At 43.4% G+C, this 16,460-nt stretch overlaps 1 protein-coding gene and 1 long non-coding RNA gene across 3 annotated transcripts in view; one reads left to right on the top strand and one right to left on the bottom strand.

The window, feature by feature from the left end:
• The window catches only part of CARD11 (caspase recruitment domain family member 11), a 44,926-nt gene that overhangs the window by 19,993 nt on the left and 8,473 nt on the right, over window positions 1–16,460 (top strand). The window contains exons 2-16 of one of the 2 annotated variants that reach the window (XM_064673185.1): window positions 941–1,153; window positions 1,746–1,883; window positions 2,503–2,828; window positions 3,776–3,955; window positions 5,826–5,978; window positions 6,073–6,198; window positions 6,687–6,884; window positions 7,410–7,550; window positions 8,591–8,645; window positions 9,868–9,965; window positions 11,125–11,228; window positions 13,897–13,949; window positions 14,533–14,665; window positions 15,189–15,390; window positions 15,840–15,966. In XM_064673185.1, coding sequence (XP_064529255.1) covers window positions 941–1,153; window positions 1,746–1,883; window positions 2,503–2,828; window positions 3,776–3,955; window positions 5,826–5,978; window positions 6,073–6,198; window positions 6,687–6,884; window positions 7,410–7,550; window positions 8,591–8,645; window positions 9,868–9,965; window positions 11,125–11,228; window positions 13,897–13,949; window positions 14,533–14,665; window positions 15,189–15,390; window positions 15,840–15,966 — 2,247 coding nt within the window. Of the gene's footprint in view, window positions 1–940; window positions 1,154–1,745; window positions 1,884–2,502; window positions 2,829–3,775; window positions 3,956–5,825; window positions 5,979–6,072; window positions 6,199–6,686; window positions 6,885–7,370; window positions 7,551–8,590; window positions 8,646–9,867; window positions 9,966–11,124; window positions 11,229–13,896; window positions 13,950–14,532; window positions 14,666–15,188; window positions 15,391–15,839; window positions 15,967–16,460 lie in introns of both variants that reach the window. The other variant, XM_064673184.1, reaches the window with a different exon arrangement.
• Window positions 5,624–9,927, bottom strand: LOC135423196 (uncharacterized). Its single transcript, XR_010434739.1, has 3 exons — window positions 9,822–9,927; window positions 7,397–9,604; window positions 5,624–6,890 (listed from the first exon to the last, which is right to left on the bottom strand). It is a non-coding gene; the product is annotated as an uncharacterized LOC135423196 (long non-coding RNA).

Here is a 16,460-nt window from a genome sequence, read left to right as displayed (position 1 = left end):
ACAGTCTCTGATGGGGTAAGATAACTTGATATAGAAGCTTGTGTTCTGTGTGCCACCTGGATCACAAGATCCTGTGAAAGTTAGAATGCAAAAATAGGATTTGTTTAAAGGTTAACATTTATTACAGAATAAAGAAGGAAAGTTTTTGTGTTGGTTTTTTCTTTTTGCAAAGTTTCTTTAGTTTTAACTTCAGTACAAGTTCTCTTGCCTCAGTGTTGCCTGCCTTGTAACCTTCTCTGATGAGGTGGGTACAAATTAGGAGTTGGCAGGAAATTGCTTATCAAGCACTCAGAAATCATGTGACAACATTTGCATGAGTCAAGAACATTTTCAGCCTGCAGTGATGCAATGCTCATACCTACCCACTCACGGGGAAAAGGCAAGGTCTGAGGTCACAGGTGCTTGCACTCACACCCCTCAGACCATCCCAACCTGGCTGCAGAGCTGCCTGCTCATGAGTTAACTCTCCTTGTGTGCAGCCATTCACAGGTGTTGGCTCATCACATATATGCAGGTTCACATGGGTACAGTTGGGAGGAGCAAAGGAGGGGAGGATAAAAGCCTTCCTTGCCTGCAGCAAGTATTTGTCTTTGCTCAGAGCTCTACAGGTTTGTTCCCTTCCTGCCTTGCATGGTGCCCTTTGCCATTGCTCCCGTTGAGCAGAGGGATTCTCTGACTTGCAGAGACCTTCATGGGGTTGGCTGAGTGCAGCTCCATCACTGGAGAGCGAGGAGCAATAGTTCATAGACTGGAGACAGCACTTCTGTGAACTGCCACTCCCCAGATGAGCTGTGGACAGGCTGCACTTCACTTCAAACAGTTTCAGTATTAGTCAGGAATGGTTCCAAGCTCATCCTATAGGACATGGAAGCACAAAAAAAGTGCTGGGTTTGAAGTTGTCCTGTGTGGTGTTCATTTGCCAATTGTTTCCCTTGTTAAGGAGGAGAGCCAGAGATGGACGACTGCCTGGAGACACTGAAGGATGAGGAGGAGGCTTTGTGGGAGAACGTGGAATGCAACCGGCACATGCTGAGCCGGTACATCAACCCGGCCAAACTGACCCCCTACCTGCGGCAGTGCAAGGTCATCGACGAGCAGGATGAGGATGAGGTGCTCAACTCACTTATGCTGCCCTCCAAAATTAACAGAGCAGGTAATTATTTGGTGAATGGCTGCATCTGCATCCCTTTGTGAACGGCATTGCTTTGCTAAGCCTGGAGGGAGCCCCTATCCAGTTACAGATTATCAAATGGAAACCCTATATCTCGTTTGTGGAAGATTTAATATAGGGAGGGATTCTGCTGCTGCTATTTTGATAACAAAGACTCTTTGCAGTGCTGTGCAGACTGGAGCTCTTGGGGTTCATGTTCCCATCAAAGCCTTGGCAAATATTTCAGTTAATACAGAGCAGCAGCCAGTGCCATTCCAGGAGTAGCTCTCCAGCTGTCTTGCTGTACCTTGTGATTTGAAGGACTTGCCATCCTTGCCTGTAAAGGCTCTACTGAATAATGAGTCTTTTGAAATCTCTGTTCCAGAGACCAGTTTGCCAGCACTCCTTCAGAATAACCATCACCACAAACATAAGGAATTGGAGCCATTGCTTTATGAGTTCAGCTGAACTCAGTTAATCAGCCAGATTTTGCTCAGCCCATTGCTGTGGCAGAGATGAACCTTAAGCAGAGTTGACTTCAGGGATATGGTGCTTGCTGATGGTGCTGATGTGTCACCTCTCTGTCTGTCCTTAGGCCGACTGCTGGACATCCTCCACACCAAGGGCCAAAGGGGCTATGTGGTTTTCTTAGAGAGCCTGGAGTTCTACTACCCTGAGCTCTACAAACTGGTAACAGGGAAAGAACCTACACGGAGATTTTCCACTATTGTTGGTGAGTAGAATCAATCACGGAGGAGCCTGTTGAAATAAAGACTGTTTTGGAAACTGAGTTTGTTTTTTTCAGGCAGGAAATGGAAATAAAAGCTAATCTTGTTGTAGCATTCTGCAGTTTTTCAATCCCCTTCAAAGCAAAACATGATAGCAACAGGTAATATATAAAGAGAAGGGACATATCAGCTGTTTGAAAAGAGCTGAAGAGCTTCAAATTGAATGACAGGCATTACCAGAAATCCCAAGAGGAAGGAACACTGGAACTGTGGACAGCACATTTGAGGCATTCACATTAATTGTACTCGTATAGATTCATTTTACAATGTTTGTGCTGTTTCCACAGGCTCAGTCAAAACAGGACAAATGTAAAGGCTTCATCTTCTATCCAGACAAGCTGTATGTGCCTATATTGTGATTCTGGTAGCAGTGTGCTGGGGAACATTTGTACTGTTCCCAGTTAGATATACAAATGTGTATGAATTTGTGCAAATTCTGCCCCTCTGTGCATACTCTGGGCCGTTTGTTTCTCAGTTCTGCTGATCCTACTTATTACCTTATTAATAAAGTAACTTAAATAAGATGCTTTACTAGACGTTGACAAGCTGTTCAAACACTTTCAGTGGAGGAGGGACACGAAGGCCTTACCCATTTCCTAATGAATGAGATCATTAAGCTCCAGCAGCAAGTGAAGACGAAGGACGTGCAGCGCTGCGAGCTCCTGGCCAAGTCTCGGCAGCTGGAGGACGAGCGAAAGCAGCTCAAACTGAACAAGATAGAGCTGCTGACCTTCCAGGAGAGGTACAACAAGATGAAGGAGGAGAGGAACAACTACAACGACGAGCTGGTGAAGGTGAAGGATGAGAACTACAACCTGGCCATGAGATACGCCCAGCTGAGTGACGAGAAGAGCATGGCCGTGATAAGGAGCCGAGACCTCCAGTTAGAGGTGAGAGAAATGCTCTGAGGGGCTTCAGTCAGGAGCAGCAATGGAGGGTGCCGGTGGCATCTGACAAAACAAGACCTTCTCTGACAGCAGAAAGGTGCAGAGCTCTCATTTGCTGTGCTTACCCAGATGATTAGAGGCATGACTGTACAGAAATGCCAACTGCAGTGATGTGTATTAATAGCAGATAATTTACATACTTGCAAGGGATGAGCAGAACAGAAATAAAAATAAAATTTAAAAGACATAATTGTTTGCTAAAAAAATAATTTTAGCTTTTGAGGCTCAGTAATATCTTGGTATTACTGTTATCAGTTGTCCAGTTCTGCTGGAGGTCTATTCAAAAAGTCTCACATAGAGCATTGGAACAGGTTGAGGTAATTTAGGAAATACAGAGAAGTGCTTGAAGTGCCTCAGAATTCATGCTTGTATGTGTGTGTCAGATGAGATGGAGCAAACAACTACCCATAGTGGATGCTGCATTTTAACTTTGAACCCATGATATCAAATATTTTACATAAGACATCACTTTTTGTTTTTTGGGAACCCTTCTTTCCTATCCAGAACTCAAAGCTCTTGTTTTTCCTGTGCAAAAAGCTCAGTGCGTGGTCAGCCTCCTAAGTGTTAGTTCTGTTTCATATCTCTTTATTCATTGGAGGATTGAGGATGTGCCACTTTTTTTTTTTTTCTTTAGTCCAGGTGTTCTAAAAATTCACAAGCAGCCCATACCAGCTGTAGCTGACAAGTAGCAGGTTTGTGCTTTGAGAGTTCAACAGTTCAGTTGTGGACATTCAGTACACATTCCCATACACCCAATTGTCTGCTCCTTGTTAGCATTCACAGTTTAAGGTATCTTTTCATCTATGACAGTATGTTTTCACCTGGAAGTGAGAGTGTTATCAGAGCAATCTTTTCCTTTCCTTTCCTATTTCTCCTTTTCACTGCTCCAGATTGACCAGCTGAAGCATCGCTTGAACAAGGTGGAGGAGGAGTGCAAGCTGGAGAGGAACCAGTCTTTGAAGCTGAAAAATGACATTGAAAACCGGCCCAAAAAGGAACAGGTTCTGGAGCTGGAGCGGGAAAATGAGATGATGAAGACCAAAATCCAAGAGTTACAGTCCATCATTCAGGTATTAAAGGAGGTTGCTATGTTTAAAATTCCTGACGCTTCAGCTTGCCCCTCCTGCTTACCCTGAGGATGGATTCAGCAGGTTACAACCAGTCCTTGTGTCCAGGCACCCCCACATCTCCTCACAACCTTCCTTGGAGGCTGCCCTTCAGGATCTAAACATCTGGAGGAGTCTGAGAGAGCAGTGACGGCTCCCGTATGTTTTCAGTAAAAGACAGGGAGATGAGTGTCTAACAGGGAAACTGGTACCTATGGACAGGAGCAAGTGGCATGGTCTCTGCTACTGCTCCTCACCTCAAACTCACACACACTCCTGTTATAGTGCAGGAAGTGTTGGGTGAAACCTCCACCTGCAAAGCTACAACAAGCATAAGTGCAGTTTGGATAAACAGAAGGTTGGTTGTACAGCTCCCAGCTGTCTGTGGTGCTCTTTGCACAAACACATACAGGAGGAGGAGTGCTCCAAAAAAATTGTCATCTAATAAATCAAGCTGTACAGGAGACATTGGCTCCTTCAAGGTGCAGAGTGCAGCTGTTTAATTGCTGAGCGTTCAACTCTGTGGTTTGCCCTGCTGTGGTTCCTTGTACCAGCCTGTCACCACAGAGCTGTGCTAAATGCAGCCCAGAAATTTCTGCCAGTGGCTCTGTGTACCCTGTTCTAGGCTATTGTCATATCTGTGCCAAACAGTCTTAATGAAGCAGAGGGTGATAAAGGTCTCTGTGCTTGGGTGTTCAGCGGGTACCAGGGTGCCCTGTAGAACTCTGCTGTAATTTGCACAGGGAAAAATGTGATGCAGCAAATTTAGAACTCCTCTGTGAAAAGCTTAGCCAAATATTAGGGTACCTCTGAGAGTACTTAGCACTCTGTTAGAAAAGGCTTGTGGCATTTTAAAATGACACTCAAAAAATTGTCAATAGAATGTCTTTCAGAAAGGGCTGTAGCCTCTAGCAGTGCCTAATGATTCCTAATTCTAACACAAATCCAATTCAAAGGTTGAAAAAGGGTGTGGTGTAGAAGGTTCTGGGAGTTCTGATCCATGTGGAATCTCTTATATTAATTGAAATGGTCTTATAGCACTTAAAGGAACAGAGAAATAATCATGAAATATCTGAAAAGAGGATTGAAATACTCCAAAGCAAAAGTATAGACAAACTCTAAGCAGTTTGTTTTAGAAATGCTTAGGTATGCTTAGAAATATTGGATAACCAAAATGTCCCTAAAATCTCCAGTTTAATCTAGATATTTCAAAAATAAATATGCATATTCCGTGCTGGCAATTTTATGCTTTTTTCATCTTCCTTTTATGGTTAATTTTAGATGACACTTTATGTGTCAGAACATGTTCTGGTAATCGTGTTAATTTTAAATCTGAAAGAAATAATATTGCTGGGCAGTATAGAAAATGAAACAATGGTACAAGCCACTCCAGCCATGTTTCATATTCTCTGAGCACAGCCCTGCAAAGGCTGTGCATGCTTTAAAAATTCCCCTGAATGTTTTCTTAGGCTCTGCTCTTAGGCAAAGGGTGATTTTTGTGCTCAGTGAGAGCTGATTAATAGAAAAAAGTTTTGAATGCAGGGCTTGGAGAGAAGAATTGTCACTGCATCCAATGTGGATCAAATTATAGCCAGTACAATAGACCAGTAAAACAATTCCATCATCAGACTATTCTGACAGCAAGACAGCCTTTATTTATCTTTTCTGACACTGTTTTAAAATATGAACAGATGTCTATCTCTTCTCCTGCTTTCCCACTGCAATACCTTGTTCATTTTCTATTCCTCTTGCTTGTTACTGTCTCTGTTACTTCTCTCCTTGCAATGGTATCTTCTGTTTCCCTGGCCTGGCTCATGACAATGTCTTTCCTCAGGCTGACAAGCGGAGTTTGCCGGATTCAGACAAAGCCATTCTGGATATTCTGGAACACGACCGTAAGGAGGCACTGGAAGATCGTCACGAGTTGGTCAACAAGATCTTTAATCTCCAGGAGGAGATTCGTCACGTGGAGGACTTGAGAGACAAGGTGAGAAGCAGAAGGGGGAGAGAGATGGAATGTCTCGGGGTGGTGCCCAAAAGGCCTCTGAGAGCAGTGCTGGTTAACAGTGTGTCATTTCCAGTATCTTGAGGAGAAAGAGGATTTGGAGTTGAAGTGCTCAACACTAGGAAAAGACTGTGAGATGTACAAGCACCGTATGAACACTGTGATGATACAGCTGGAAGAGGTGGAAAAGGAGCGAGACCAGGTATCTAACAGTTAAAGTGGGGGAAAGCAGTAGCAAAAGCCTCCATCTCTTCTGTGTCACTTTGGGGAATTGTGGGTAATTGGGCCCGAAATACCGTTATAAAATAAGCAGTTAAAAGAATTACTTGTTGGAATTTGCATTACAGTAATTAAGCATAGGATAATATTGGGTTGTTTCCACTGTGTAGCATCTGGCAGGCAGGACCAAGGTCTTAACAACAGCCACTGCAAGGCTTTATGTCAGTGTTAAGTCACCCCATTTGCACTCTGGAGCATTTTCCCACCAGCCAAGAGGGAGCTGTAAATGAACCACCCTCATCATCATAATTTTTAATGGTTCTGCTGTGGCACATCCAGCTCCTTACTGCTGTGTTAATTGGTGACTGGGTGCCAGTTCTGAAGTCCCTGTTCCAAACACCTCACAAACAAACCCAGCAGGAGAAGTGTCTGGTGCCCAGGTGCCGAAGAGGTTTCTCCTCCCCACCGCAGGCGTTCCGCTCGCGCGACGAGGCTCAGACGCAGTACTCACACTGTCTGATTGAGAAGGATAAGTACAGGAAGCAGATCCGAGAGCTGGAGGAGAGGAATGACGAGCTCCGGATCGAGGTGGTTCGGAAGGAAGCGTGTATTGTCAACCTGGAGTGCAAACTCCGGCGGCTCTCCAAGGACAACAACTTCCTCGACCAGGTAGGGCTGAGGAACACAGGTGTGATTTCTTTGGTTAAGGCTTGCTTTTACAAACATTTTGGTGTGGAAGGGAGAGGGGTTTTTTTTTAATTCTCTCCATGAATTAACTGAAAAAAATAATCTCTTCCTACTAAATGTGAATGTTGTGAGTTGTTCTCTGTAGCGTGGTTCAGGTTGTCTGTCATGGATGTGGTTTCCCAAAGGCTGGAATTTCACAGCTTGATTTTTAAATGGAAGGGAATGAAATGCAACAAACCAATTGTTTTCTACACTGGGATAGAAACTACAAGTACTTCTGAGGAACATGCCCCAGTGAACAGGAATCCCCACAAATAATCTAAATTACTGATTTGGGTCTGGCACCATGTTCTGCATAAGATTCTGAGGCACTGGAGTCACAACATGTTCAACCAGATTACTCTAAAGAAAGGTCATGAATTGTACCAAGCTGGTCTCAGAAGTAAAGTGTTTCCTTGTGATCTTTAGAGTTTGCCACGGAATCTACCCATTACCATTATCTCCCAGACCTTCGGGAATTCCAGCCCAAAGGCCAACGGTCAGGAAGCCGATGACTCCTCCACTTCTGAAGACTCTCCAGAAGACAACAAATTCTTCTTGCCTGATCAAGCTCGTCTCAAGAGAAGACTGAATCTGAAGGGAATCCAGGTGTGTCTGAATGTGAGGCTGGAATGATATGTTGATACTGATAGAACTAACAGACATAACACATGTTGTGGTCGTGCCTCTGAAAGGGCTGTGGTGTAAAGATAAGAATTGTTTTGTGTCTGATAGTGAGCTGTCGGTTTTTGCCCTGTGGTGATTTGCATCTTGAGGAGCAGATATAATCAGGCTTCATAGGCCATTTTCTGTCCCTTCTGCCCATTTTGTGTTTTCATCTTGCTTCTGCTGTTCATTCACGTTCTTGGAGCATTGTCAATAAATTGATTCTTTGCCTCCTTAACATTAGTGGGGAAAAAAATTACATAATGCCCAAGGTCCAACACACACTGAAGGAGAAAAAAGAAGCATTGGTGAAAAAGCTCACATCAGCTGGAAGGAAAAATAGAAAGAAATGGACACAATCTAGAGCAAAATTAACTGTCTAATTTAGAATTAAATTATGGCAATTTCCTCTCCCCTAAGAAGAAGGGGCAGCATGGGTTAGGTTCATGATTTCCCTGACTAGCTGCATTCACACAGCTATTACCTAATGCTACATTCATGAATTGTAAAAAATATAAAATCTAACATTCGGGGGTTTGAGGTTCCCTTTCCTTTTATCTGCGTTTGAATTGTTCCTGCCCTTCATAACCTTTCTGAGCTCTGACTGTCATTATTACTTATGGCAACAGAGCTGCATTTTTCACACTGCGCCCTCCAAAATGATGCCCATTGTATTAATAGCTGCCTGAAACCAGTCCCAAGGCACCCAGTTCACCTTTTGTCTCTTTGTTCCCTCGGCAGAATCTGGAAACTGCAAGGCATTTGGGCCAGACTTTCCAAAGCAGTCAAGTAGCCAACCCTCGATGGCTGCCATGGCATTTAAATAGCTAAATATCTCCTGAATTTGGGGTCCTGTTGTTTAAAGGAGGGCAAATATATTGCAGCATAACAGCGGAGAAAAAAAAAAAAGGGTGAAAATATCTGGTTTACGGTGTGTGGCAAGTATTCTGCATTTGTGCTGATTTTTGTCCTCTTTCTTTTAGATAAGTCCAAGAGCTAAATCCCCTGTCAGCATGAACAAAACATCAGAGTTTCAAGGTCAGAAAGAGCATCCATGTTCTTATTCCTTTTCCACTGCTTTGTCTCATTCACTTATTCTCTTTAAGTTGTTTTAACAAATATGCCAACCAGGGAAAGTCTTAACTAAGTCCAAGTCAGTAAAATAGGCAGTTTCTCTCATAGTTACCAATGTCATAATATAAAGTAGTCTAGTGTTCTCTCTGAATGTCCTCTCCATCTAAAGATAACTCCACAGACACACAAAATACTGCATCCCATAGCTTACCTAAATTTTCTGTTTACTTGATTTTCCCTTTAAGTTTACAAAAATTTTGAAGTCATTTGTGTAACATCTGTACTAGAAGTCATTATACCATTCTCCCTTTGCTGTTGGAAAAATCATTCAAGCTGAAAAGGCCCTCATCAAGTCATTGTCTAATGAGTTCTTTTGTCCTTCAGCAAAAGGGAATTAATTTTAAATCTAAAGCATTGCAAAGGCTGGGGGAGGGTAATTGACCCACCCACCAGCCAGCTGCCAAGTTACCAAGTTTGTTGCTGTATAGTCATGTTTGAACTACTCCTAATTCCGCTTATTTATGTAAAACTGCTCTCAAACCAAACACCATTGTAGGCAGCACTTCCTTTAGTTGTTATGTGTGGCAGTGGGATCCCTGTTTTTTACAAAATATGGTGGGAAACACTGTTTCTGCTCCAAGATATTCCATGTTAAATAGTAGGTTTGGTATCAGGCAATGAGCATCACTAGTACAAATCAGAGGTGCTGAGGAAGGAAAGGAGTCCACAAAGACATTGACACTGTTTTATCTGGAGCTGCTGAGGGATCTCAGGCTTCTTGGTCAGTGCTGTGAATTTTTTGTTGTGAAAAAAAGCATGATCAGTGAGTCAGCCTTATTGCAAACCGCCAGATTCAGGAGATGAAGTTAAAACACAAATTGATGAAACAATCCTTCTTCAATTTGCAGACAGCATTCATAGATCTATTAAAAACATACAGAACAGAGTTGAGAGATAGAGTCTGTCCAGGGTGTTGGGTCTTTGTGTGCATTGTTGGGAGCTGACGGGAAAGGAAAGGGAACCGAAGCTGTGGGGCACAGAGTGTGTCCAGTACAGGGTAAGGGAAACAAGATCAAATGGGAAGATAACCGAAGTGTAGTTGCACATCTGTGACAGACTCTGTCTGGGCAGTGATCTGACCTGGTTTCCTGTGGTGTCTGTGTTTCCCTGTCTCCCACGAGAGCAGCAGTGAGAGCGCAGGACGAGGACGGGGCCGACGCCAGCAACGGCCGCACGGACACGAGTTCTTCTGTCTCCATCAGCAGCTGTGAAGTCAGCAAGATTGTAAGGAGCCTCCACGTGCCCCTGGCCTGTCTAGACTGTTCCTCCTGTTGTAGCTCAGAGCTCTCACAACCTAGCATTAGCACTTCCCAGCATCCCAGCTGTGATCACGTTCAAGGCCCTTGTCAGCAGCTCCCTTAATCCTTTTACCAGCATTTTGTTAGAACCTGTTATTAGCCTTTTCCAAAATAACAGCATTGGTTTATGTTTATTTAAAGATGTTTCAAAGGTATTTATGACCTCTTGCTGTCTCCTTATGCCATTTCACATTTACTGTTAGAAGAAAGAGATTTGCTTTTAAAGCTGCTTTGTAACTTATTTAAGAAAATTTTAAGCATTTTTTGAGTTCCCTAATGCCTTTCCTGTCTATAAGTATCAGTGAGTGAGAAAAGGGGTGCAGATCACAGTTGGAAATTTCTGCATACCATACTCAAACCATTTCTTCCCTGCTTGCTGTATCCCCATAATCTCCCAAGGTAGATATTCCATTATACATATGTGAGCACTGACACAGCAGGACAACCAGATAGAGAGAGTGCTCTCGCAGAGTGTTAATAACAAAGAACAAAACATCTTTCTAGAACACCGTGAAAAATGCTGCCCCCAGGAAATTAAAATTATGCTCAAGAATAGCCAGGAAAGAACTCCCTGCCACTTTTAATAAGCTTAGCAGGGTTAGGAATATTCTTTGGAATATCTGTTGGATGTTTAGATGATTTACACTGTCTTCCCTCTCCTACAATTCAAAGTTTAGTTTCCAGTGTACTGGGAGATTAATAATTTAATGTATGGAGATATGTATTTTTCTTCCTTATTTATATATATATGAGTATGCATACATTCTGCTTTGCATCCTCTTCATCCTGTATGTCAACTGTGCAACACATGCACACATCAATGGTAAAGTTACAATGGTTTAGTAAATCAGGCAGCCCTGTGGTCCCAGGAAAAGGTACAGTGCCAGCACCCAAGCTGTGCACAGTGCTGAGACACTGCAATGTATGAATGCTCCTGTATGCAGCACTCTGCACAGCCAGAATCAATTTTTCTTACTGTCGTGTGCAGAGCAGAGGACCACAGGCTAATGCAGCTGTGAGTTAGAAATGAGAGCACATTTCAGACAGATAACCTTGCTGACACCTTTTTGGTGTTCTGCTTAAAGCAAGCGCTGAGGAATCGCAATGACAGCATCATGTCGACCACTCCCGAGCCTCCAGGAAATGATTCCATAGTCCGGCGGTGCAAAGAGGATGCCCCTCATTGCAGGTGGGTCTCCATGCTGGGGAAACGTGTCTGGAACCTGCTGTCACAAGGAGAAGGCAGAAAGGGCCACAGATGTCCTTGTGTCTGGCTCTAGTTGAGGAGCTTCTATAAGGCGGCAGGATTAACTTGCTTAAACTTCTCAAGGCTACAGTCCTTCATCCCACATCTTGTCCAAAACACTCAGGGGTCTCTGATAGCTCAGCTGGAATGAATGATAGTGATACCCCTGCAACAGTGACTTCTTAATGTACATAAATAGAAATAGTACTGAAATGGCACCAGTGCTATTGGCGACAGTGCTCTATGTTCATACACCGATACAGCTTCAGTTTTTGCTGCCTGTGTCTGTCCCTGTCCTTTCCCCTTCTCTCAAAGCCCCTCCTTCTGCTCTGTAAAGCTGCCAAAATAGAGCAGAGCTGCTTGAATGGCTGTGAAGAACAGGAGGAGAAGTGGAGGAGGGAGGTGGTTTTTGTCAGGCTCAGGGCTCTGTATCTCAGCATAGCAATGAGGGGAGAGAGAGGCATCGCCCTCGGCTTCACCTTCTGCTGCAGCTTCCACTTGTGTGGGGTCACGGCCCTGTGGACTTCCCCTGGCATAGAAATCAGATCAGCTGGTGAGTGGGAAGTCGGTGGCAGGAAGGAGAGAGACCTCTCCTGCCAGTTCCCTAAATGGCACTGACTCCTTTTCTGAAAGGTTTGTAGCAATGCCACACCGTGTTGGTGTCAATGGCATCAGTGTTTGTATCAGAAACATCAGAAGATAAAAATACATTCCCCCAAGGTCCCAAGCAGAAGGAGGAAAAAAACCAAAGCAAAGCAATTTAGAAGAAAACCATACATGTGAGGGGTTTGAGCCTTTATTAGATCTGGTTTTAATATCTAATCTTTGTTAGAACTTTATTCAGATTTTTATGTTTTTCAAAACTGATTTTGGGCAGACAGCCACTTGCCTCTCTCTTTCTGGACAGCTTTGCAAGGCAGCTTTCCATTGAGGGCATCCTCAGCTGGTTCTCCCTTATCATTTTCTAGGCTGCTGAGGATTTAGGCAGTGTTTATTCTAGTCTCCCTTAGCTTCTCCTATATCGTCCTCCAAGTCCCCCTTTTAAGTGTGCTGTATTAATTCAAGATGGAGAAAAAAGGTTGTTTTATTAATGATTTGAATGGTTCATGTTTCAGGTGCTTGAGATGCCTTTGGCATGCCTGAACTTTTCAATATTTGCAGTATATTACAGAATGCAGTACAGGTTACATGGAGATTATTCATCTTGTGGACTTATTTCACTGTAGCTCTAACTATATTCTGTTCCATAAGTTAAGGCATTGGAAGACTTAGTTGTAGTGGAATCTGGAATTTTCCCTTAGATACTCTTTCCCACCAACATGTGGAAGGAAAAGGTACCCTGGAGCAAGGTCTGAATGTAATCTTTATTGAGCTTTTAATCACTAAGTTCAGTGATCAAGCCCAGAAGTTCACTGTAGTTTATAACTTTATAATTAGCCTGGTAAATTTTTTTAACTTATTTGTCAACATAATACCAAATACTTGCTATTAGCATGCCAAGATACAGGTTTTACAGTTCATCTGATCTTAATTTGTGTGGGGAAAAAAATTGTGAGATCATCACTTAATGTAGGAAAAGGTATATTATTTCTCTGCTTATGCATGGTATAAAAATAGCTGACTCTCTGCAGCCTGGCTGCAAAAATTCACCCTTCATCTGAAGCCAAATATGAGGAATATCAGCTCCACAGGAGACCTACAAATCATTCTGAATGGGAAAAACAACAAGCTGTTATTTAAACAGCTTTGCAACCAAAGGACATGCTTTAATGAAGTCCTTCCAGGGAAGCAGGCAGATCACTCACTTGGCTGGACAGCCCCAATATCCCTGGAAGAGAAAAATTTTGGTGAATTTTGACTGTTTGTTTTTAAGGCCAACCAATTTAGCCACCTTTCACAGGAAGGGCTGTGTCAGTGGGAGCTGGACTGGGAGCTGAGCTGGGGCAGTTTCTGTACCTGGTACACCTTCATTCTGTACTGTAGGTACCCCAGTAACGGTGTGAGGTACCATTAAATTGATATAAAATGCTTCCAGGGTTTTAAATCAAGCAGGTGAATTACTCCTTTACTGCTGCACCTCAGTCCCTTCCCTTGCATTCACTCTGTCCATCAGTGAGCTTCTGACATTTTTGATATATCTTGGAAAAAGCCCATGATATGTACAGCAGGCATTATGCAGCCATTTATCTCGGTGCTGAAGCAGATGTGGTGTGAGTCACACATGAGACCATCAGTCAGCAGCTTCCCTTTGGCTTCAGCAAGGTCTTCATTCCCTCACTGCTGTTAGCAGTTCTTCCCTCTGAACCTTCTTGCTGCTTCCCATGCTTCCCATCTTGGCTGACACATATTGTCTTCCTGCCATTTCCCTCATTTTCCCTGGACCCACAAGTACATTGCTGGCTTGATTTTCTGCAGCTGTGCCATTGCCTGATGCAACACCTCCAACTTCTTCCTTTTTCACAGAAGTTCCTCCTTCAGAACTTAATGAAATCTGCTGAGGTTGGAAATCTGCTGAAAGCTGACAAGTGAACAGCTTTCTGTCTCTCTCTCTCCCTCTCCCCCCTCCTCTCTCTCTCTCTTCCATTATCTCATGCTTTGTTTTTAATTCCAGCCTGGTTGAAGAGGACAATGACAGCTTTGGATGTGATGCTTTGGAGCTGGATGGTAAGCAAGAGGATATCACGTGTGTAGTTGAACTATGAGATCTGTGTGATTAGCTCCCCAGCTAATCAGAGACTGGCAAATAACCAACTCCTGCTCTAAATAATGGGACACGCAATCTGAGAATAAATCAAGAAAACAAAGGGTCAGCTAGCGGTGAGAATGAGAAAGCAGTTACTCCTGAAGAACTGAGTGGGAAGAGGGTTAGTTTTTTTACCATGAGGGTGGTCAAACACTGGAACAGGGTTGTCCAGAGATGTTGACTAGTCTCCATCCTTGGAGATATTCAAAACCCAACTGGACAAGTCCTGAGCGATCTCCTCGAGCTGACCCTGCATTGAACAGGGACTTAGACAAGACAGTCTCCAGAGCCCCCTTCCCACTTGCTGTTCTGTGACAGTGATCAGGAAGGTCCAGTAAGCAAGGCTGGCATTCCTTGTGCCCTGTCCTGCAGATATGAATCATGCCTCTGCATTAGGAATTTCCTCCTTCAGCTTTGGCTGGGACCAATCAAACATTCCTTTTCCCCTCTTGCATTTTTGTCACTCTATCTAGGACTCATTTTCATTATTGTTTCTCTTTCCAGATGACAGTCATGACAGGCAGTCACACGGAGCTCCTTCAGTGCACTCTTCCTCTTCTTCTCATCAGTCAGAAGGCCTGGATGCCTATGACCTTGAGCATGTCAACTCCCTGTTTAGGAAGTTCTCTCTGGAAAGGTATTTGGGCTGACAGAAACTCAGGGGACAGTCTGCTGTGGTAGAGGTCCTCTATTTATCTATTAGTTGCTGAAGATATGGCAGGAATGATGCCACAAGTTGTTATTTGACACAAATACTTTATGATACTGTGATAAGTCTTTACTTCTTTATGGTGGCAGTATAACATGTTATTTTGGAGCCCTTTCATGTCCTCTAAATCCACAAAGGCCATCCTAAAATTTCAAAAACTTCAAGGCAGACAAAATTTTCTAAAGGCTTGAATTTATCCTTGTGATCTTGCTGTCTTGCTGCAAGAGGTTGCTGAGCGGAGTACTGTTATACACTGAGTTACTCAGTCATGCCAGAGCACTTGAAGCTGCCCAGCTGCCCTTCTCCAGAACCTCTGCAGCATCGAGAAGGCTTTCTGTTAGAGTCCTTAGACCTCAGCGCCTGATAATACTGAAAGTTTATTTGTATGTCCCTCATTTATCATGCATTTAACTGAGACTGAGGTAACTGTCACTTCCTTCCATGACCACAGGCCCTTTCGTCCCTCTGTCACGTCCGTGGGCCGCCTCAGGAACTCGTGCCACGCGATCCAGCGCGTGACGCTGAACGGGGACAGCCTCAACTCCGAGATCACCCTGGTGGGGGGCAACGACAGGGGGAGCTTCATCAGCTCTGTCAAGACAGGATCACCTGCGGAGAAAGCTGGACTTCGGGAGGGCCACCAAATCCTCCTGGTGAGCTGGAAATGATCACCAAACAGTTCTGGATGTCTGGCCACATATGCTGTGGCCACACCATATATGCTGTCCCTGGTCTCACATAAGTTCAACAGTGCTCCTGCTAAGTTTCTCTTTGCTCAGTTTTCTCTCTATTGCCAATGTTCCCAAAACATTTTCCTATTAAAATGCCTCCAAGGGGGAAAAACCCCCACCCCACAATTTATATTCCTGCACTACTTACTCCTGGGAAGCCTGGGATTGCCAAAGTGCTGCTGTTCTGTTGAATTCTGGCATTCCTAATTTGAGAGAAAAGAAATTAAATAATTACAACATAATTTACATCCCAATAGCAAAGTGTCTGCATTGTTTAATCAGAAAAAGATTATGCCACTTTAAAAAAAAAACGGTATAATTGACTTAGAGATTGAACCTGCACTGGAAAGTAATATTTCTTTCATATCTAGTTGGAGGGCTGCATTAAAGGGGAAAATCAGAGTGTTCCCTTGGATACTTGCACAAAGGAAGAAGTTCACTGGACAATTCAGAGGTGCAGTGGTCCAGTAACTCTCCAGTATAAATCAAATCACGAAGGTAAGACCAGAAGTATTTCTTATCTCAAATAGTCCCAGGTCTGTTACAGCAACCTGTCTGGAAGAGAATGACAAAACCAGAACATCCTTTGTATTGGGATAAATCTGGAGAATGCCACTGGTGTTAATTACAGCTCCTCTTTGGAACTGTTCCAGCTTTTAGCCTCATGACTGAGAACAAAAAAAGCCCATATGCTTGTCACTACAGGATTCTGAAGAATTTACATGGTGGGCCAATGAAGACATGAATCACAAAACACATTCAAGCTTATTTTTACGTACAGTTTTCTGCAATACAATGTGGTGAGCTGAGTGATCTTTATCCAGCTGGTCGATTTAGCATTTACCTGATGGAGTTGCCCTGTTTATTACCTTTGTGGCTTTATCTTATCTTTAACAGCTGGAGTTCATGTTTGGTGAACAGAATTTGATTTTTGTGCTCATGGCCTATAATGATAATTTCAGGTTATGGATCAAAAGTTACGTTCCAAAATC

The sequence above is a fragment of the Pseudopipra pipra genome, chromosome 16 (genome assembly GCF_036250125.1).
Source record: "Pseudopipra pipra isolate bDixPip1 chromosome 16, bDixPip1.hap1, whole genome shotgun sequence".
Classification (NCBI taxonomy): Eukaryota; Metazoa; Chordata; class Aves; order Passeriformes; family Pipridae; genus Pseudopipra; species Pseudopipra pipra.
Note: the sequence above shows the minus strand (reverse complement) of the source record. Positions and strands in the feature narration are given on the sequence as shown.